Raw genomic sequence first — 23,298 nt, 5'->3', positions numbered from 1 at the left:
GGAGGACCCTGTATTAAATACATCATAAATAGGGAGGCTGGGGCAGGCGGACAGGCAGGGGTCACATTCCTCTTGTCCGCCAGGGACCAGGGCCTTGGCCCTTCTCTCAGCTGTGCACTGGTCCCTGAGCTGGGTGCTGCCAGTGGCCACAGACACTGTGGGGAGAAACCGGCAGCAAGGGTGCCGGCTGGAACCCCCTTCAGTCTTGAACACTGGGGGCTGGGGGCGCACGGGTCCCTTGGCTCACAGCTTCTTCCCCTTGTTTCTGTTCTTCTGAAGTTTCGTGTGCACGACTTTGAGTGTGGTCAGGAAATTGCCCAGGAAGAGGACGAGGAACGTGAGCGCCAACACGAACACCTGGGCAGGGGCACGCAAGGAGACCAGGGAAGGGGTGGCAGGGGGAGGAGCGGAAAAGAAAAGGTTGAGCCAGCTCCGATTAGCTCCCTGCTGAGATGCCCCCCCTTCCCCCCCTTCCCCTGCCCTCGCAACCCCCTTAGCACAAGCCACCAGCAAACTGCAGTGTTCCCACAGCAGAAAGCAGAGATCTGGGCCAACTGCGTGAAGGGTGTGAATCCTCAGGGTCATGCAGGGCCCAGGAGGGCTCCTCCTTTGGCACCCCCATAGCATTCAGTAGGGTTCTCAGACCACTTAGGGGCTGGCTCCCTGGCTTCCGAATTCCCTCCCACTGTCTCCCAGGTCCCAGTAGCAGGGAGCTCTAGGCACAGGGACCTATCAGGGGGAGTAAAGGGGTGGCTGAGGAAAGAATTCTCTCCAAGCTGGCCCAGCCTTCCCCAGGAACCCCCCACCCCCGCCACAGGCACATGCACACGCCTGCGTGCGTACACACACACACACACACACATACACCCCACACGCACGCGCACACACACCATACCTGCCATTCTCTGCATTCCTCGTGGCTGGAGAGCTCAAACAATGTGACGGCGTTGTAGAGCTGCCAGAACTGGAGAGAGGCGAGGCAGGCACCATTTACCTCAACTGATTCCCCTGGACACCCGCGTGGGGAAGGCCCGGGAGTGGACCAGGCCCCCCACCTTCTGGCATCAACTGTCCTAAGATACTGAGAGCCCCCCAAAATGAAACTGGAGCACCACAGTTCAGAGCAGCCTAAAGATCTGGGGCTCAGCAAGCTGGTGCTAAGGGCCTCTTCTGGCTCCTGCCTTTGGCGTCCCAGGACCCTGTGGGGTCCAGCTCAGGGACGGCTGGTGAATGAGGGAGAGGTCTGACGACCTTTTGTTCCCAGGGGTCAGCCCAGAAGAGGGGATACCCATAAACTCCCGGGGACTCACATGGCCACAGAACAGGAAAGGCAGGAGGAAGGTGAGGCCCCGCCACATCCAGGACTGGAATCCTTCTGTAGAGACAGAGGAGGAAGCGAAGGGTCTGTGTGAGGGGGTTCAGTGCCCCCACAGCCCCCCAAGCGCCTACTGCCTAGCCATGCCGGTCCCCCGAGATTAGCCAAAGGGGCAGGGGGGACAGCCCTCACCTACCACCAATGGGTGAGCACTCAACTATGAAAAGCACTCAGACAGCGTGCACAACACCTGTCACAGGGCCTGACTGCTCTCACTCCTCAAGTCAGCCTGAACTCATAGGGCTTGACAACACTTACAGACAGCTGACGTGCCAGGCGCTGGTTTTTAATAACGTCTTTAATTTGCATGGAATTTTGCATTTTATAATGGACTTTTGCACATATCAATTCAATTGAGTCTTGACAAAGTAGAGCTTACTTTGCAGAGTAATCCAGTAGAAATGACCATCTCAAAAGATGGCAGAACTTTATTAGTTTCCTGTGAAAGCTGAGACAAGAGCTCTCCAAGCTCTTCTGACTGGGGACTTGACCCACTAGTTAAAGAAGTTAAGCACAGGGATGTCTGGGCGGCTCAGTCGGTTAAGTGTCCGACTCTTGATTTCAGCTCAGGTCATGATCTCAGGGTCTTGAGATCGAGCCCTGTGTCGGGCTCCAAGCCGGGCGCACAGCCTGCTTAAGATTTTCTCTCTCTCGGGGTGCCTGGGTGGCACAGCGGTTAAGCGTCTGCCTTCGGCTCAGGGCGTGGTCCCGGCGTTCTGGGATCGAGCCCCACATCAGGCTCCTCCCCTATGAGCCTGCTTCTTCCTCTCCCACTCCCCCTGCTTGTGTTCCCTCTCTCGCTGGCTGTCTATCTCTGTCGAATAAATAAATAAAATCTTTAAAAAAAAAAAAAAAAAAGATTTTCTCTCTCTCCCCCTGACCCTCCCCACCGCGTTCTCTTGCTCTAAAAAAAAAATACATATATATATATATATATATATTATATATAATAGTTAAGCACACATTCCCAATGTATGTGTCTGTGCATATTTATACATAGCCATATTATTTTTTTTTTAAGTAGGCTCCAAGCCCAGCATGGAGTCCAACTCGGGGCTTGAACTCATGACCCTGAGATCAAGACCTGAGCTGGGATCAAGAGTCAGCTGCTTAACAGACTGAGCCACCCCACTGCCCCTATATGTAGGCATACTATATATATATATTATACATGCACAACACTGTGCATATATAATTATGTGTATTATAAAACACACACCAAAAAACAGACCTTTAAGAAGACAGAAGCCAGCATCAAGGCCTGGCACACAGCTGGCCTCACGCTTGTCGGCTGAAATAGAATCCACGATGAAATACGAAAAGCGACTTAGGTAGAGGCTGGCAGCCCTGGCTTTGTGTGCAGTAGGTGCTGTTATGTTCTTACTGGCTCCTGCTCCCAGCGCAGGGAGTTAGCAGTGAGGTCTGGGGGAGCAGGGAGGGGCTGGTACTTGTACCCACCCCTGCTCTTCCTCTCCCCAGGCTGGGCTACTCACCCACCGTGAGGTCCAGATGATTCCGCTCCCCCAGGGCACGCAGCCGGTAGAGGCAGCCCCTCTGGTAATAATATTGCAGGAACTGGACACAGCCTGCAGGGGGAGCACAGCACCCGGCTCAGGGCCTGGAGGACTGGGAGCCGCCTCCGGGCAGACCCAGGGCTCTTCACTGCCCAGAGGGAAACCCTCTCACCCCAACACACACACACACATTCAGCCTGAACCTACTTTATCCCTTATCCAGAATATGAGAGCAGGTTATCTGAAGACCCAGCTAAGCACCAATGAGATTAGAAACTTCTAGAGCAGATGCTTGCTGGAATGGTGGCACCGTGCCGGGAGTTGCACGTAATGCCAAGACAGCAAGAGACACTTTCATACAATGGGATACTTAGTAGTTACTAAAAATGAGGAGGTAGAATTCTGTGTCTTGACATAGAAAAATACCCGTCATTATTGTTAAAAGAAAAATAAACAGGTTCGAAGCAAAGCTATATGTACAAAGCGACCCCCATTCAGACTGCACTGCGGTATATACGTATATATGAATCAAACTGAAAGGACATAGATCTATTAGTAGTGATCACTCCTAAGGGTGAGATTATACATAATTTTCATTCTCGGCTTTAGAGATTTATATGTTGGCAGGGTTTCATTTAAAAATTAAATTGTATTTTTTGAATCAGCAATACGTACACAATAAAATTCAAAGGGAACAAACAGGAACTTGGTAAAAAACAAAACTCTCTGTCCCTATCCCTAACTATCCAAGCTCCCCATTCTCAGAGGGGACCCCTAGGACCAGTTCACTGTATATAAATCCAGAGTTGTTGTTCTTCTTTTCTTTTTATTTTATTTTATTTTTAAGCCACCTCTACACCCAACATGGGGCTCAAACTCACAACCACAAAATCAAGAGTCGCTCACACTACTGACTAAGCCAGCCAGGAGCCCCAATCCAGAACTATTCTTAAATGAGAGAAAGAACATATACTCTATTTCCATTTTAAGGTAGTGCCCCCAACACCACTCAGTTCCCAAAAGTCCCCACTGGTCCCCAGTTGTGACATGGGGAAGAAAAGGCAGTGATGGGGGCTCCTGGGGGTGGGGGTGATCAGGCCGTTCCCTCTCCCAGGACTGGGCGGTGATCTGGGGGCAGACAGCTCTTTGCTGGATTTCTGGGACCCTCCCTTGCCCCAAGCTCCCTCCTTCCACACTAGACACACCCCTTCCAAGAGAGGAGGGATGACAGGGGCCTCAGTCAGTGAAAGCCTTGGGAAACGGTGCCCCCTCCCCCGAATCTAGGCAAGAGGCACTCACTCTGAAAAATGGAGAACGCTAAAAACTGATTACGAAACTTCTGATAAATTAGTCCATTGGGCCTGCAGAGAAGTGGGGAAAAGTAAAGGTGAGGTGTGCTGTGAAATCAGACATTCATCCCTGCCCTTCTCCGTTCCAGCCAAGAGAAAAGTTTTTAATTAAAAAAAAATTATTTAAGTAATCTCCACACCCAACGTGGGACTGGAACTCACGACCCCGAGATCAAGAGTTACATGCTCCACTGACTGAGCCAGGCAGGCGCCCCGAGAAGAAAAGCTCTTAAATGGAGGTCCCTGATTCCTGCCCTTCTTTAGCACCAGTGTCCCTGGGGCTGGAGCAGGTTACTTTCATCGTTGCTTTGAGCCCCTTCTAGAAGCAGGGGGGCCTGTATCATCATTCTGAGCCCAAGTTCTTGCTGATTCCCACTCCCTCCGTCTCTCTCCTTTGAAGTCTCATACTTGTACTCTTTCTGTCCATTGCTCCCTATCACCTCTGTCCCAGCCAGCAGGCCAATGGGACGTCCCCAGAAACCTCCCAGATGGCTTGGGGGATCCCTGCGGCCTCGCTGTAAGCTCACACTTCTCTTCGTGTCCCAAAAGTCAGCCCAGGCCAGAAGCCTCGAGGGCACCCCCTCGCCCACGGCCAGCTCCCCATTCACAGGCCCCCATGAGACACTCACCAGGTCAGCATCACTCCAGAGAGGAACGTGGACACGTAGTGGTGAGACACCCACCAGCCTTTAATTCTGGGAGAGAAGAGAAGGAAAGAGAGCTCAGGTGAGGAGGGAAACAGATGGCTCTTGCTTCCCAGACTATGTGTGCACGGGCTACTCTGTGGCCCCGAAACAGCCATGACATAGACCCAAGCCATGATTTTGCCCTTTCCTCTGTCCTCCAGAGATGACCAATCACACATAAACCACCCACAGATGAGCCATGAGGCCCACAGAAGCACTTGGGCCTCCAGGGGCTTCCCGCTATCCTAAAAGCACATACCTCATCACACCCCAACTTCAAGCTCTGGCTCCCTGTCCTCTCCTTGAACCTGCCAAGCCCATTGCTACCTCAGGGCCTGTTATGGGCTGAATTGTGTGTCCCCCAAATTCCTATGTTGTTGTCCAACCCCCCCCCCTTAGGGCTAGCACCTTAGAATGTGACTGTATTTGGAGATAGGAACTTTAAAGAGGTAAGTACAGTTAAACGAGGTCATAAGGGTGGGCCCTAATCCAACAGGGGTGGTGTCTGTGTAAGAGGGAGAGACACGAGGAGTGGGTATGCTCCCAGAGAAAAGGCCACATGAAGACATGGTGGCGTCTGTAGGCCAAGGAGAGGCCTCAAGAGAAACCAGTGGGGCTGGAACCTTGATCTTGGACTTCCAGCCTCCAGAACTGTGAGAAAATAGATTTCTGTTGCTTCAGCTCCCCAGCCTGTGGTATTTTGTCACAGCAGCCCACACAGACCAACAGGGCCTTTGGACTTGCTGTTCTCTCTGCTCCAAGAATTTGGCCTGCCTGGCTCGTGGTCCAAATTCAAGTTTTGGACCAACTGTTGCCTCCTCCAAAAGGCCTTCTCTGGCTACCTTATCTAAAACAGCCAGGCAGCCCCACTCTGGATCACATGACCCTATTTCCTTCATGGCACTTAACCACTATCTGAAATTACTCATTTCTTCCCCTTCATTTGTTCTCTGAACCCTCTTCCCTGCTCACACATAAACATCAGGAGAGCAGGGGGGCGCCTGGGTGGCACAGCGGTTAAGCGTCTGCCTTCGGCTCAGGGCGTGATCCCGGCATTATGGGATCGAGCCCCACATCAGGCTCCTCCGCTATGAGCCTGCTTCTTCCTCTCCCACTCCCCCTGCTTGTGTTCCCTCTCTCGCTGGCTGTCTCTATCTGTGTTAAATAAATAAATAAAATCTTTAAAAAAAAGAAAAACACAGCAGGAGAGCAGGGATCTTGTCTGGGTTCTTCAACGATTTATCTGTGACACTGGGCTCGGAGCAGGTGCTCAGTAAGTGTGTTGAATAAACACAGCGCCATGCGCGCGCGCGTGCACACACACACACACACACACGCACGCGCTCACCCAGAGCTGCAGCTACCTGTTATCCCACACAGACACACAGAAATGACAGACTGCCCACACAGCATCTCAGCATCCCAGATGCACTTTCTCCCTGGGAGCCCACGCCCCAGGCTCATCTGCTCCCCCATCTACAGCAGGCCCTTACTGAGCCCTGGACTTCATGTGTCCCATCCAGAACCTGTGGGCACCCTGGTTTCAGAACCTGGTACTCCCCCAACTGAGGGCTCTCACTCCACAGCAGGGGAGGGAGCCTTGTTGTCACCCCCCCTCAGTGCCTATGTCCCAGCCTAGGCTGAAAGCTGGACCCTCCAATCCTTACCCTTCAAAGTCTTTGAGTCTGTCTCTGGCCTCTGCTGGCCTTCTCCAGCCCCTGTCTCAGAGCTCAGTTACCTGAACACAAAGTGGCAGCAATTTGCTTTGCCAAATGTGGCCTGGGAGCAGCGGGGCTCCTTCCTCCCAAGGACTGGGCAGTGGAAACTGGGTTCCCCAAACCCTCACCAATGCTGGATTCCAAGTTTTTAAAATCTCTGCCAATCTTACTAGGTGAAAATCGGTGTGCTGTTGAGGTTTTAATTTGAATTGTCCCAATAAGTGGGCTTGAGTGGTCTTAAAACCTTCCAACCAGAATGCAGACATCACACAAGCAGAGACTGGATCTTACTCCTCTCTCCACTTTGCAATCCCACAACGGATCTGGACATAAATTAGGGGTTCTGGCATGGCCTGTGGATGGCTCAAGGGTTATGGTTAGGAACAAGGTTTCATGTGGCTCTTTATTCCTAGCACTAACAGCACCCAGTAAACAGCAGGCACTCAAAAAATGTTGAAATGATGTCTAGGAGGTGTGGCTGATGAAGCAGCCGGGTCTAGATGCCACCAGCACGGAAGTACAGGATAAGACATCCACCCACTTCTTTGATCCCAGTCTCCCCCACCCCATGTCCCTGGGTTGCCTGTCAGTGTCTACGGAGACCCCTGGTTCTAATTTTCTGACAGAAAAGGCAGTTAGGCCCATCCTCAGACCTTCAGCTTGAAGGGCACCTAAGAAGCCCTTCTGCAATCACCTCCCCCCAAGTTCTCTGCAGAGCCACACACAAGCCCTGGAGGTTTGGCAAACCCCGTGCTCCTTTGTCCTACTCCCCAGAGCCCCCCTGAGAAATGCCTAATCCCCATGCAGGAGGGGCCAGAGCCAGATGCAGGATCTGTGCAGCAAGGCTGGCTGAGCGGCCGCTCTTCATTTCCCAGCTCAGAGTGCCCAGAGCCCAGCTCTGACAGATGCCCCCAATCAGCACAGCTCAGCACCACTAGGAAAGGCTAGAAATTGCTTCTTCCCTGGCATGGCGTTCTCGAGCCCCCTTGTCCATCTGCACACTCCAGGGTGCTGAGCTGGTTTTGTGCACATGTGTGTTCATGCAACCGTTTTACTGTAACTGAGTTCGAATATCATATAATTCCCCCATTTAAAGTACACATGTTGGTGGCTTTGAGTATATTCACAGAGTTGTACAACCATGACCACTATCAGTTTTAGGACATTTTTATCACCCCAAAAGAAACCTCGACCCATTAGTGTTCACCCTTTGGGCCTGTTTTGCCATGGAAATACAGCTTGCCAGGGCTTACGGGCATTTTAAAGAGCAGACAGTAGATACCCAATGAAGAGTGGTACACACATAGCCACCGTGTAGAAATAGCATGGCCTGGTATCTGGGCATTGTGCCCGAGGATACCATGGCTCTCCTTTCAGGACACCTTAGCCACATTTGCATACGGGTACCCCTCATAGACCAGCAACCACAGACTGTTTCTGGCTTTGAGCTTCGAGTCACGTGGGCAGGTGGGGGAACGGCTTCCACACTGAGGATCCCTCCTGGCCACCCCTACACGGCTTTATCCTAGGAAAGGCCCCTATAATAGCCAGTGGGAAGCAGGCACCCATGGGCTGGCTGGCCAGGAAAGCTAACACGATCTCTGATTCATTATTTATTCTGGCCCAGAACTAACTGTAGAGGACATCTGCTGTTTTGCCTTTCTGTCAATCACCCCACCCCCGTCCCACCCCCCGCATTCTGGTTGCACGCCAGGCCTTTCTTTGGGTGAACCACTTCACCCGCTCTCAGTCTGGGTGACTGAGGGGAAGCGGAGTGATATAACTGGGCACGTGACTCAGAGCCAGCCTATCAGGGCTCTGCATCCCTGCAGCCACACTGATTGGCTCAGGGATGAGCATGTGACCTCAGCCGAGCCAATCAGAAATCTGTCTCCAAATTACAACTGGATCTGCGAAGGAAAGCGCTCTTCCTGTGAGATTGTCCATCTGAAGAGATGCTGGTCTGGGCTGCCGGAAGCCAGTGCTTCCAACGGGCAAGAGATCAGGGAGGAGGACTGTTAGCATTGTGTGAGCCCTCTTCACGTCCTTGAACCACTGGTCTACAGGCATACTTCAGAGATATTGTGGGTTCACTTGCAGGGCACTGCAATAAGGCAAATGTCGCAATAAAGCAAGTCAAATGAAGTTTTTGGTTTTCCAGTGCCTCTGGAAGTTATGTTTACACTATACTGTAGTCTAGTCAGTATGAGATAGCATGTCTAGAAAAACAATGTAGATACCTTAATTTAAAAATACATTGCTAAAGGGGCGCCTGGGTGGCACAGCGGTTAAGCGTCTGCCTTCGGCTCAGGGCGTGATCCCGGTGTTATGGGATCGAGCCCCACATCGGGCTCCTCCGCTGGGAGCCTGCGTCTTCCTCTCCCGCTCCCCCTGCTTGTGTTCCCTCTCTCGCTGGCTGTCTCTATCTCTGTCAAATAAATAAATAAAATCTTTAAAAAAAAAATACATTGCTAAAAAATGCTAACCATCACCTGAGCTTCCAGCAAACTGTAATCACTGATCACAGATCACTATAACAAATATAATAATAAGGAAGAAGTCTGAAATACTGCAAGAATTACCAAAATGTGACAGAGACAGAAAATGACAACACAAGGTTGTCACAAACCTTCAGTTTGTAAAAAAACACAGTATCTGCGGAGTGCAGTTAGACAAGGTATGCCTATATATGTTCCCCCTTCATGTGTACTCCTAGCAGGGTAGTTTCTCTCATTTGCAGGAGTTGCGGGGGAACTTGATTTGCTCATTGTGCTAATAAGCTACAGCTTCCCAGTCATTCCAGAAGATAAAGCATCAAGCCCATCCCACCCATTCCAGTCCCCAGCCCCCACACATCCAAACCCCTGCCCCAGGCCAAAGCAGGGAGATAGGCCCAGAGGACCAGTGCCATTACAACCTGAGATACCTGCTGAAGTGTCAGGCAAACGAGGCCTGGCTTTGGAACCCCACTTCTACCCTCTTGTGTCCTCCTCCCCACTTTCCTGGTGTGCCCACACTGGCAAGGACCTCCACTCAGTCCTGTTCCCTTCCCTCTGGTAACCACACCACACACATACCCCCACCCGCATTCACAGCTTGTCACACGATAAAGAGCTGACTAGAGTAACTCGCAAAGTGTTAGTGACTGTTAGGGATGCAGCATGCCTCTGAAGACTCTTAATGTAAGAGTCCATCAGAAGGGTCAAACTTTAAGGCTGACAGCAAGCCCATGGGAACAGGAAGAGAGTTCATAACAAGGAGGCCTTGCCACTTGCCTTGGGCCTCTTTCCCCACTACCTACCACCCTGGCTCCCCTCCAACGACACCCAAAACCAGAAAAATACTACTCACTAAAATTAAGGAAGACTATGAATGTTATTTCTTTGGTAAGATTTTCTACTTCAGTGTTTCCCAAAGCATGGGGAGCGTACCACCAAGTTTTAGACGACATTCGAGTGTAACATGAGATGATACTGAACCATGTGGCGAGAGGTCATTTGTTCAGTTCTTTGTTCTCCTGATTAAGTCAAGGAGAGAGTCTCTTTAATGCCTCTCAAGGTCCGCTAATCTCCCTTTTTACACACACGGACACACACAGAGAGATAGCAGGCCTCAGGCTCAGAGCCTCCCCGAAGCAAGAATAATTGACTTCAGTACGTTATACAAGGAAAACAAAAGGATATTTTTATCCTACTTCCTCTTTCCTGCAAGATGCTGGTTTTCCATGTATGGTGACGAAATAAAATTTCCTTTTAAAATAAACTAGTATTTACTTAAAAAAAAAAGAGAGGTTGATTTAAAATGTGAAAATTATCATCCAGATGATACATGGAAAAGGCAAAAATGACGAGGATGGGTCAAGAATGAGTGCCATTTGAGAAACACTGATCTTTTCTAACGGGCTACATGCTACGGGGCTGCATACCTAAAAATCGCTGGGCCCCTGGTCCTTACCTCTGGGCTCTACCTTCAGGTTAATGCCTGGCAGGGCAGGGATCTGCCATAAGAGACCACTGGGCAGAAAAGTGAAAAGGTGGCAAATTATTTAGGGGTTTGCTAACGTCCCCAGTCTTAAATACACAGTCATGACAGTTCCTTACTAGCATCCAGGAGGGAAGAAGCAGGGAGGGGCTGGGAGGTTGTTACCTTCCATTTCAGGGAAAAATAGGGACAAGTAGGGTACACAGAGATGAAACAGCTGCTCTGAAAAGGAAATCAGACCTACGGAAAATGGGTCCTGCAGGTGGCAAATCATGGTTCTTAACTGGGCCCCAAAGACTCTCAGCTCAGAGACAGGTGGGGTAGGAAGGAGAATGACAAAATAGCGGGGCTCCTCGTATTGCAGGCCCTCAGAGGTGGGGACCCCCAACTGTGCCTCCACTCACTCAGCAATGCTGAGGCACGCGTCCCCAGGGGCTGTGAAATAGCCCAGAGAGGGGACTTCAGTTGCCCATGGCGCCAGAGCCACTCAGGAACAGCAGTGGGACTAGAACTCAGGAACCCTCACTCCCAGCCTGGCCGTTTTCCTTCTCAGCACTGCGGGAGTAACAGGGCACGTATGAATCAAGACCCTCACCACGTGTCCTCCATCCTCCCCATCTCCCTGTGGAGGACCATCTATTCTTGTCACCAGAATCCATTCATCCTTCTGATGACAGTATCCCAATTTTCCTCTGGGGACCCACCCATCGCCCTCCTGAGACTCAGCTCCTAGGCTTCTAATGACAGCCCATAGGGGAGGCCATGAGACTCAAGCCCAACCAATCACAGCCACGCATTCTCTGGCCACAGTGACTGGTTCAGAGACAGGCACATGGTTCAGCAAGTGCCCATGTGACCCAGTGAGGCTCTTGGAAAACAGCAAGGTGCCGTATTTTGCTGGGAATTCTGGAAATAAAGACGTGGGCCCGGAGCTCCAGGGTGCCTCTGCATGAAGCCTGAGAATGAAGACAGCAAAGTAGAAGGCAGAGGTGAGGGGTGGAGAGAAGTGGGTTCCGATGCCATTGTCAAACACCTAGATTAAGCTTGACCTGAAGTCAGTCCCAACTGACCTGTTCATTGATAGAAGAACCAAATTCCCTGTTGTGTTAAAACCATTTGAGTTAGAGTTTTGGTAAGCAGGAGACTGACCACAGGAGGTGACACGGCAGCAGCAGACTGGTTTTCCTCCTCCCTGGAGCAGTCAGGGACACCCCTTCCCCTCGACAGAGGAAGGGAATACAGGCTGAGGGTGACAGCCCTCACCTGCAACCCTTCCATGACAGATTTCCCTTTGGCTCCCCCAACTCCCCCCACAAAGCCGGGCCCCCAATTACCTTGAGCCATTGCTGATGAGAATACTCTCCCGAATTGTCAGGGTGCAGTAATACCACACCAGCAGGAAGTTAAAAACTTCATCCGTCACCCTGGGGGAAAGAAACAGCCCCAGGGAGGAGCGCAGGCATGAGAACCAGGAACGGCTCTCCCACCCACACGGCAACAGAACAGCAAACCTGGATGAGGGCTGCCCACCCAGGCTGCCTCTGGGAAGACCCGCTGATCCCGGGGAAGACCGAGGAAGCATGGCCACCACCTAGCCTGCCAGTCCCCTTCCTCACCTTTCTACCAGAATCCTGCTTGCCTTTAAGGCTCCAGCTGAGGTTTCGTCCCCTTCCCTGTTACTCCCTGAGTGGTCAGCCTAGGACATCCTCTCTCCCTTCTAAATTCTTATTGTCTGATGTAAAATTTTTGGTGGAAGGGCAACAGGAGGACTTTAAGCAGAAAACTGAATATTTTAAACTGTCTATAGTGTCAAAATGTAAATTCCCTCTGTCCCCTTAAAAGATTTATAAACTTTGTTGCACTTACAAAAAATTAAGGCCTGAATTGGCTGTAAGATGAATTAAGAACTCCCTGCTTTCTCTACAGTCCTCATGGCCCAGAGCCGGGCAGAGAGGCCTTAGGACAGAACAGAGGGGCTGCAGCTGTTGCTGTGCTCTGGTCAGAATAGAGAGCTGGCAGACACGCGGTATGTGACCTCGTCAGAGATTCCCTGGCCTCGGCTTTGCTGTCTATCAAAGGCTGACCCCTACCTGAATATTGCTGGGTGAAGGATCCTGGGACAGAGCCTATGACAGACAGCCCCTCAGAAGGGCTCTAATGGAGACTCTAGCTTGCACCCCAAAGGGAAGCGCCTCTGTCCTTCCCAGCGCCATATGGATCCATTCAGCACGGGAACAGACATGACTGTACGGGGCGCTAGCCATCCGCCCCGGGAAGGGAGAACACTCCCACTCTGCTCCGTTTCCATCTCTGAACTGGGACAACTCTGATAACCCTGGGAGGGAAATGGAGGGGTGTGATTCGAACAATAAGAGCCAAAGTTGGAAGGTTGTCTTTTAAGCTATGTGACCCTGTTTTGTGGTAACAGATGACAGACTTTCAACCCCAAGCCCTCCCAAACCATTGCCTGCAAAGGCAGTCTTGGGAAGGCCAGAAACTGACTCTGGAAGCACAGAGCCTGAGTTCAAATCCCAGCTCTGCCTCTTCCCAGCCGTGGGACCAGGGGCAAGTCGGTGATTCTCCCGTGCAATCACTTCCCGCACTGAAGTGGGGAGAGTGACAGCAGCTCCCGTGTAAGCTGCTGTGAGCAGCAGCTGAGCTTAACACACGAAGCACGTGGAATGGTGCCTGAAGCACAGGAAGGGCTACCAGCATTCCCTGTTACAATTTTGAGAAGTATCACAGAGTATCCAAAGCCTGAGAAATGAGTCTCCGACACTTAACTCTGAGGAAATCAAAGGCCTATTTGACTTGAATGGGGTGTTGGAGTGGGGACAGCCTCCCCAGGGCAGAGGGTCACTCGGACACCGACATCTGAGCTCACCTCCAGGCAGGAGGCAGACCCAGTCGTGAGTCGTGGTTACCAGCACGTTTTTCATTGGTCCTTTCCTACATCTTATCCATGAAGAGGGGAATAAAAAGACAGTTTTATGGCCCCAGTACTTTAGGGACATGCCTGAGGCGCCAGCTCAGCCTTCTCTGCCAGAGTGTATGAGCTCCCTGTTGCTGCCGTAACAAAGACCACAAACGTAGCAGCTGAAAGCAACACACGTTTCTTCTCTTACAGTTCTGGAGGCCGGAAGTCTGAAATGGGTCAGCAGGGCTCGGTTCCTTCTGGAAGCTCTCGGGGAGAATCCACTTGCTGACCTGTTCCAGCTTCTAGAGGCACCTGCATTCCTTGTTTCATGGCTCAGCATCACATTTCCTTCTCTGACTCTGGCCCTTCCACCTCCCTCTTATAAGGACCCTTGGATGTAAACTGGGCCCACTGAATAATCCAGGATAATCTCTTCTCAAGTTCCTCCACTCAGTCTATCTGCAGAGACGTTTTGCCAAGTAAGGTCACATATTCGCAGGTTCTGGGGATTAGAACGTGCACCTCTCTGGGGACCGTGACTCAGGCCACGCCAGGCCGGCTCTAATTACTGGGAACTTGCAATGCTGCAGGCATTTTACGTGGATGATCTCTCCGAGTCCTAGACCAAGCCTACAGGACTGTTTCCCGTGGCAGAGAGATGCACTTACCACATCTATGCCCGTCCACTTGACTCCGACAGCCAGACCCTGCCATTCCTGGCATGCCTGGGGGCTTTCGCAGGCCCCCAGAGCTCATTCTGCTGGTGCAAGAGGCAGATCAGGAGGGAGGGGGAATTAATGCCCTTTGGAAGCGGTCCTCAACTCCCCTGACCAACAGCAGTTGGAAGATAAATACCCTTGCTCCCTCGTCCCTCAAGTGGGTAACAGAGGCCTGTTCCATGCTGTCCCCCATTTCCTCAGCAGCACTGGACTCCAGATGCCCACAGGGGAGCCCCTCCTGTCTCACTTCCCATTTCCCTACCAATGTTTCCTGGGATCACCTCCCAAAGAAACTACTGGCACTCAAATGCTTGTCTTAGGGGTTGCTTTGAGGCGAACACACCAAGACAGGACAACTTCCCATTTCACAGATGAGGATACTGAGGCTCAGAGAGAGTAAGTGAGCTCCCCAGGAGTGAGATCCAAACCCAAGCCCAACTAACCTGAGCTTAACTCCAACCACCTTTTTCCTGAACCTTCAAAAGCCAATCCCGATAGAGGACAATCCCAACTAGACACAGCCTCTTGGCCTGAAGGCAGAAGAAAGAGGCATCACACTCTCCAGCAGCCTCACCAACGCCTCCTGAGGACCAGACAACATGGGCAGATGTCTTCTGGCCATGGGGAAGACGAAGAAGCAGACACAGAGAGAACAAGGGCTCTACTCAAGGTCACACAATCTGTGAGTGGCAGAGCTGGACTAGGACCCACTGTTCTGAAGGACATTGGCCACCCCCAGGCCCAGACTTACAGGCACCATAGAAGGGCTTGTCGGTGGAGCACACAGCAAGGAAACCATCCCACGGGGGCAGGAGTAAGGAAAGAGAATCCCGCTCCTTGGATGCACTGGATATTAAGCTGTGGTCTCTTGCAGCCTGCCCAGCCTTAGCACAAAATGGTGGCAGGAATCCCAACTGCTCACACTTAGAGGGCACGTATGCACCAAGCACACTACTCTAAACACTGCAAATAGAGCCTATCCGGTCCTCTCAGCCATCCTACCAACTAGCTCCCATTCTCCTCATTTTGTGTGTGAAGAAACCAAGGTGGGGAGAGGTTAGGTCATTTGCCCAAGGTCAAACAGCAGGGCAAACTTCACTGAAGAGCGGAACAGGGGTGAGCTGCCGGTCCAGCCCCCTTCCCCTGTCCTATCTTTAACCCACGGAAGGTATACTAGGTTGAATAGTGTTCCCTCAAAATTCAGGTCCACCCAGAACCTCAGAATATGACCTTATTTGGAAATAAGATCTTTGCAAATGGAATTAGTTAAGATAAGGTCATATCCGGTTAGGGTGGGCCCTGAATCCAAAGACTGGTGTCCTCCTAAGAAGGCCAAGAGAGAAACACAGGGACACATGGGGACGGAGGCTACACGACAAGATTGAGGCACATGAGGCGGAGACTGGAGGGAAACAGCTTTAAGCCAGGGAATGCCAAGGAAGCTGGCAGCCCCCAGAGGCAGGATCCTCCCCCAGAGCCTTCAGAGAGAGCACAGTCCCACCAACACCTTCATTTCAGACTTCTGGCCTCTACAGCTGTGAGAAAATAGATTTCCGTTGTTCCAAATCGTCCAGTTCGTGGCGCTTCATTACAATAGCCCCGGGAAATGTTGAAAGACCCAGGCCCCTGCTGAACTTTCGAACTTGACAACACACCACAGGTTTGCCCTTTGAGGGCCGAGATGTCCCAGCGCTGGGGAATCTGGTTGCACATCAAGAACGTCTATCCCTTCCAGAGGGGCATGTGAGCAGGCAGTACTGATGTGTGCAGCTTTTACCCTCTGGGCAAGCAGGCCAGGCCCGAGGCAGCAGGCAGGCACGGGCCCAGGACCTAAAAGAGCCTTTGTCTGGACATTCAAGTGGCCAGACCAGAAACTGGACTCCCAGCCAAGCGCCTGCCAGGACATAAAGCCCTGACACACAGGCCAAATGCCCAAGCTGTACTCCCCCGCCTCCCCTTGGGGCACAAAACCCGAGGCCAGAGGGAGAAACGAAACCCCCTGAGGCAAGGCAGCCCGAACCCACGGACTCAGCCTCTCAGAGCCGTGTGGCCTCGTCCGGCACCAAAAGCAGTGGCTGACGCTCTCACCAGCACCGCTGGTGCCAGGCCTGGGCAGAGCCCTCCACGCACAGTGTTAACAAAGCCTGGTGTCACCCTCATTTTACAGATGGGGAGACTGAGGCTGGGAACCTGCTCATGGTGACAGCCAGTTGGTCTCAGAGCCAGGACTCAAACCCAGGCAGTCTGTGATCTTTCTTTTCTTCTTTCCCTTCTTCCTTTCCTTTTTTCCTGCTTTCTCTTTCTCTTTGTATAATTGATATATAATTCACATACCATAAAATTCACCCTTTCAAAATGTATAATTCATTAATTTTTAGTATATTCACAGAGCTGTACATTCATCACCTCTAATTCTGGAACATTCTCCTCACTCCAAAAGAAACCCCATACCCATCAACAGTACCCACCCCCAGCTCCTGACCACTAATCTGCTTTCTGTCTCTATGGATTTGCCTGTGCTGCATATTTCATATAAATGGAATCACACAATATGTGGCCTTTTGTGACTAACTTCTTTCACTGAACACAGTGTTTTCCAGGTTCATCCATGTTGCAGCGTGTGTCACTACTTTATGCCTATTTATTATTGGAATCCACTGTGTGGGTGTGCCATTGGGCTCTTCCCTAAATACTAGTTATAAGGTCTCTCCAGTCGCTGTCCAGTAGATACTGTTGGACGGAGGTCGAGTGGACAGGACTATTTCACATGAGAAGAGGCTCTCTACCGACAATCCCCCAAACACTACAGATGCAGGAGAGACCCCCCACCCTACGCCTACGCACACCACCACACTTCCCGTTACCTGTAGTGAAGGACAAATCGACACGCCACAGCTCCCAGGAGCAGGATGATGGTCAGGTAGAGCTTGAACTTCTCATACTCGTCCTTGTAAGCAAATCTGCAGTGACAGGCACCCCCAGGAAAGGTCACGTAACCATGACTATAGTTATAGTGATGTAACTATATCCCATCTGGGGGCAGAATCCTCAGCCCCATTCGATCCTTCACCTACCACCACCCACTGCCCACAAGAACCTTCTGATTCCACTAAAGGAAAGCTCTGGCCTTGAATTAATGGTGATGATCAATTAAAGAAAGAGGACCAACGTGCAAAGCTTCCCACATCCCTGGACCCCTGGGGTAGGTCTCTGGGCTGCTGATGGAGATGCGCAGGGGATGATGGGCTCCTCCCTAACCAGCTACTGCAGCAGAAACACATGGCTCTACTGCCCCTGGGATGGACTGATTTCAGGTAGACGGTACCACCTGCTTCCCAGGAGAATGGTGTGTTGATAAGGAGTGGAGTGGAGCAGGAGCCGTTCTGTTCCCCCAACATACTGACTGAATGAAAAGAAGGAAGGAACCCTCCCAGGGTGGCCTCCCCACTGAGAAGGAGAGTGTCAGAAAGACCAAGAGCCAGAGCCCCAACTATTAAATTTTTTTATTTATGCAAAAATTCTAGCTAGGTTCATTTCTCCTAAGTTGAAAGAGCAAAATGCCTGGATTCCCTAAAGCCAGGTGGGGGGTCAGAGATACTTACTTGGCCTGGTTGCTGAGAAGGGTCACATTCACATTGCCAAGGACCAGATTTAAGTAGAGCCTGGAAGGAAAGTACCCGTGAGGGCTGACTCATTCCTTACCAGCCCTGGGAGTGGGCCCCAACCAAAAACGTTCAAACGATAAGCATGCATTGAGCACTGATGTTAGAAAATAGGGTGCTAAACTCAGCAATAAAATTCTCACATGGAGAATAATGGCTAAGTAGAGAATGTGACAACTATGGCACACGACAGTCATGACTAACCCATTTTCCCCCATTTTAGCTGGCTCAGAGACCATATTTCCCAGGCTCCCTTGCAGCTAACATGAGCATGTGACTAAGTTCCAGCCAATGAGGTGAAGAAGGTATGTGTACAATTTCTAGGTCAGTTTAAAAAGCATTCTTTTTAAAATCGAAGTATAACCTACAGTCTATTTTATGCCTGGCTTCTTTCCCTCAATGTTATGTCTGTGAGATTCATCCACGTTGTCTGTATCCAGTAGGCCCCTGAGTGGAGATACCACAACTTATTTATTCATTCTACTACTGACAAACACTTAAGTTGTTTTCAGTTTTTGGCTAATAGAAATACAGCTGCTGTGAACGTTCTTTTCTTTTTTTTTTAAACTGAGATATAATTCACATACCATAATGTCACCGTTTTTTTTTTTTTTAAGTTTTATTTATTTAAGTGCTCTCTATACCCCAGGTGAGGCTTGAACTAACGACTCTGAGATCAAAAGTCACATGCTCTTCCGACTAAGCCAGGCGGGCCCCCCCATAACAGCAGCGTTTTCAAATATACAACTTCAGGGTTTCCAGTATATTCACAACATTGTACAACCATCACCATTACTTAATTCTAGAACATTTTCATCATCTCAGAAGAAAGCCCATACCTGTCAGCAGTCGCTCCCTTTCCTCCCTCCCCCCAGCACCTGGCAACCACCAATCCACTCTACATCTACGGATTTGCCTATTTTGGACATTTCGTACAAAAAGACTCACGCAACATGGGGCCTTTTGTGTCTGGACTCTTTGCTGTGGACATTCTTATACATGTCTATTCAAGGGCAGAAGCACTCATTTCCGCCGGCTATACATAAGACAGGAGTGGAATTTCTGGATTAGAGAATATGTGTGTTTTTGGCTTCACCTGGAAATGGCTTTTTTTTTTCTTTTTTTTTTTTTTTTTTGGTAAAAAGCATCTGCTTGCCCTCCACTTCCTGAGGATGTGATGGTGAGAGCCAGCTCTGGGGATGCAGATGGGGACAACTCCCTGAAGGGTGGTGAAGCAGTGAGCTGGAGCTGGAAGGACCCCGAGTCCCTAGGTGACTCCATGAGCCCGCCACTCTTGGTCCACTCACCTCTGGACTGCTATGTATGAGAAGAGAAACCTCCCCCTTGTTTGAGCCCCCATATCATTGGGCTTTTGTTACAATAGCCTGTACTTTAACGGCACTAATAAAGGTGCAAGTAAAGGGTTACGAAATCTCGGGGGAGGTAAGGTGTAATTCTACAGAGGGAAAGGGGTTTTGGAAAGGCTTCATCACGTTGGTAACATCTGAACTGGGCTTTGAAGGATGAGTAGAAGGTTGAGAGGAAAAAAGCAAATGGAAAAGTCTACTTTCTCACTCTGAGTAAATTCTAGGGGCATTTCCGGTCTGGTGTAACTGGAACACAGGTGTAAAAAGAACATAAAGTTCTTTTTGCCTTGCGATACAGTCCCTACTTCCTGAAAGAGCGGTGACATTTCCTTTCAGAGAATCTCTTCCTTCCAGGTCCTAGGCTAAGGCACAGGACCCAGGCTTAGCCAATCAGAGCAGTGCATCCTCCTGATTGGGTCAATAAGGGTCATATGTGACACACCGGTCACAGGCCAATGAGACTCAGTCCTGGGACTTTTCCCAGAACTACTAAGAAACAAAGAGGCTTTCTCTACTGGAACTGCTAAACTGGAAGAAAGCAAACCCAGAGCTCCTGGGGCCAGCTTGGAGAGAAAAGTCTCCCTAAGAACAAAACACACATGGCAAAGGGAGTAAAAGGAAAGCTCATGATACAGCCTAACAATATCATTTGATACTGAAGCAGGATCCAGCCAGACCCACAGCAACATCCGCACCTTTAAGTTACATGAGCCAATAGATCGCCTATTTTTTGTAAGCATTTTGAGTTGGGCTTTCTGTCATTTGTAATCCACAGCTTGCCAACTGATATAAAATGCACAGAGGAGACTGGAGCTGGGAAAGTGGCTCTGAGCCGCGTTGTAAAAAAGGTCATGCGGTTTCATTCTATGGAAAATTTTCACCACCCAACTCAGGGAATTTTTCACCAAATATGGCAAAAGAGGAGAAGCCAAGAGGAATGGCTTCAAGTGTAAAAGGGCTAGTAAGCCTCCTGACAGGGGAGCTCTGACTCAGTGCTAGGCCAAAGCGGGAGAAAGGGCCACAGGGCAGTGATGGGAGCGCACTTAGCAGCCCACCTCAGGTTTCGATACAACACTGTCTGATCTCGCTCTGGGACAGGTGGCAGTGATGTCACTTGAGGGAGGAAATGGGACTTCTCCGAAGGAGGAAGACAGAAAGAACACAAGCTCTGGAGTCAGAGTGTTCACATCCAAACCTGGGCTGTCGCCTGAGCAAAACACCCCCTAATGTCTTTGAACCTTGTAGAATTTGGATACCTGGTTCTGACTCACCAAGCTGTAGACAATTCAAGAGCCCCCAGCACAATGCTAGGCATACAGCAGGCGCTAAATAAATGTTTGTTCTCAAAGGAAAAAAAAATAGAGAGAGAGAGAGAAACCAAGAAATAGACTCTTAACTACAGAGAACAAACTGATGGTTACCAGAGGCGAGGGGGTGGGGGGAGTGAACAAGGTGACGGGTATGAAGGAAGGCACTTGTGATGAGCACTGGGTGATGTATGGAAGTGTTGAATCATTCTATTGTACACCTGCAACTAATATAATACTGTCTATTAACTATACTGGAATTTAAAATAAAAATAAAATAAATAAATGTTTGTTCTTTGGGAGAAAACATCTTTCCTCTTAACCTCGGGTGGCACCAGGCATGTGGCAGGTGCTAGAAGCCAGATCTTGTACCTAGTTCCTCGCAAAAGCCCTCTGACAGTCACCAGGAAGGTCACTCTGAGATCCCCTCCTGTTCCATGGACGAACGTATGAGGAAGACTCCTTCTCTTTTCTGCCCTTGCTTCCCTTCTTTCCCCTCAACCCCAAGCTCCAGCAGGGAGGTGGGAGTCACACAGACCAAGTACTCTAAGCCTGGGCGTCTGCCCACAGCAGGGGTGCAATAAGTTCCCAGCTCCTACCCATTCTTCTTGGGCAGGTAGGCCTCCATGTCGAAGAAGATATTCTGCCGCTCCTTGATGTTGTCACTCATCTGCTGAATGAGCTCTGCCTCCTCCCGACTGGCATGCTTCTTGTACCTGTTTGGTCAGAGGTGTGGGCATAGGAGAAGCAGGGCTGTTACTCAGAATGGAGGAAGAATGTGGGAGCTCTGGGCACTGCCCTCCCATCTTTCTATCTCGATGCTTCTTACAACCTCAATTCTCCCTCTGCACCCTGTGGGTTTGACACTGGGTCCCTGCTAGCCTTGTGACCTTGGGAAAGTCCTTTTACCTCTTTGCCTCATTTTCCATACCTGAAAAACAGGGGTAGCATCAAGCCTACCTCATGGACAATACTGTGAGGACTGAGTGAGTACACCAAATATAACACATTTAGAATGATCCTTGATACACAGTATGAGCTCAATGGACCTCTAGAGGCAATACCATGCTTCTGACTCTTCTAAAAGAAGAGTGTGAACATTACTAGAAGGGCAGACAAGAAAATGCTTTAAAAGTATTAGCAACCAACTGATCACTGTTTTTCCTTGGTGATATTTAACTCTCAAAACTAGAAAAACAAGCCAGTGGACACCCTCTCAGAATAGTAGGTGTGTCCTCTTGGGTCAACCTTCTAACCCAATGGTTCTCAATTGGGGATACTTGGCAACACCTAGGAACATTTTGTTTGTCAAACAGGGGTGGAGGGTTCTATTGGCATCTAGGGTGTAGAGGCCAGGGATGCCGCTTAACATCCTAGAACACACAAGACAGACCCTGCAGCCCAATTATCAACAGTACCAGGGTTGAAAAATCCTAGACTGATAAAGACTATTGAGTCTTACCATCAGTAAGATATGTTTTTCCAAGAGTGGCGATGTCATTACACAGAACCATCCACACTCTTACTCCATGATTAATGGGCCTCCATTTCCAAAATGGTCACCCAAGATTAGGAATATAATCAGTAATGTTTGCAAAAATTGTCCACAAGGGAAGGGAAGAATTGACCAAGAGTTACACACTATGGTGTGGAGACTTAGCTAAGTCAACTGGGATAAGTCACTCAGAGCCTCGGTCTCCTTGCCTGCCTGGGGATCACAGCAGCCACTGGACTCCTTCACCTACGGGGGATGAGAGCACTTCCCAAACCATGAAGACATGAGGACTAAGAAGTGAACATACGATCGTGGCCTCAAGAACTGAACTAAGTCGTGAGCTTAAGTATTTCCCTCTGGGGATGCCAGACTTCTACCACCTCCACCAAAGACCTATAACAACTTTCCTCTGGAAAACTACCTCTCCTCCTCTTTCCCCCCTCTATATAGTTCCAGTAAGGCTGTCCCATCCCCCAGGTCCATAAGTTAAGTGTATGACCTAGTCTTGCCTAACCAGAGTCTCAGTGATTGGTTCACAAACGAGCACGTGACCAATTTCAGCCAACTAGGATCACACCCAGAACTTTCACTGAAAAACAAGTTATTCTGCTGGGTAACCAAACCAAACCAATAGAAAGCAAGGCTGGAGGATGTAAGTCTGGAAGATATAAGTCTGGCACTGCCGGTAGGCATCTCAGTCGGGGGGGACGCTCAGCTAAGGGTGAAGCCAATCTAGAGAAAGGCAGAATTTAGAAGTGGGGGCGGGGGGAGAGACAACAGATTCCTAAAAACAACTTTCGACCCCTGGATCCAGTAATGTCTGAAGCTACTTCTGTTTTTTTCCATTAAAATGTCCATTCTCTGCTTCAGCCAGCTTTGAGTTGGGTTTCTGTCCCTTAGAACCCAGGGAGCTCAGCGTCGCCTACCTCTGGAGTGCGTGCTTTAGGTCCTTCAGACGCGTCTTCTGCTTGCTGATGGAGCTGCTACACGAAGTCTGGAGTGAGGTCAGCTCCTCCAGCTTCTGCTTGTAGATCCTGTGGGTTTCCTGAGGGATGGAAGAGCCCAAGCAGGGTGGATGGGAGAAGGTGAATGGGTCATTTTTCACAGTTGGACGTGACTGTGGAAGTCAGTTGGACAGCTGAGATGACGTACAGCTACCACTATCAAAGATGTGGCTTAGACAACTAGGACTGGAAGTAGGGTAGGTA

The 23,298-nt window shown here is 50.1% G+C and overlaps 1 protein-coding gene across 3 annotated transcripts in view; it reads right to left on the bottom strand.

Moving 5' to 3' along the window:
- Positions 1-8: 8 nt before the first annotated feature.
- Positions 9-23,298, bottom strand: part of TMEM120B (transmembrane protein 120B) — a 39,862-nt gene continuing 16,572 nt past the window's right edge. The window contains exons 2-12 of one of the 3 annotated variants that reach the window (XM_045777431.2): positions 23,017-23,135; positions 21,195-21,311; positions 17,862-17,921; positions 17,124-17,219; positions 11,958-12,047; positions 4,868-4,933; positions 4,189-4,250; positions 2,873-2,961; positions 1,311-1,375; positions 896-964; positions 9-357 (exon numbers count right to left, since the gene is read on the bottom strand). In XM_045777431.2, coding sequence (XP_045633387.2) covers positions 306-357; positions 896-964; positions 1,311-1,375; positions 2,873-2,961; positions 4,189-4,250; positions 4,868-4,933; positions 11,958-12,047; positions 17,124-17,219; positions 17,862-17,921; positions 21,195-21,311; positions 23,017-23,135 — 885 coding nt within the window. In that variant the 3' untranslated portion in view covers positions 9-305. Of the gene's footprint in view, positions 358-895; positions 965-1,310; positions 1,376-2,868; positions 2,962-4,188; positions 4,251-4,867; positions 4,934-11,957; positions 12,048-17,123; positions 17,220-17,861; positions 17,922-21,194; positions 21,312-23,016; positions 23,136-23,298 lie in introns of all 3 variants that reach the window. The other 2 variants (XM_045777423.2, XM_045777441.2) reach the window with 2 other exon arrangements.

This window comes from Ursus americanus, chromosome 30 (genome assembly GCF_024610735.1).
Source record: "Ursus americanus isolate L20-20 chromosome 30, mUrsAme1.1.p, whole genome shotgun sequence".
NCBI lineage: Eukaryota > Metazoa > Chordata > Mammalia > Carnivora > Ursidae > Ursus > Ursus americanus.
This window is presented reverse-complemented; position numbering and strand designations above follow the sequence as displayed.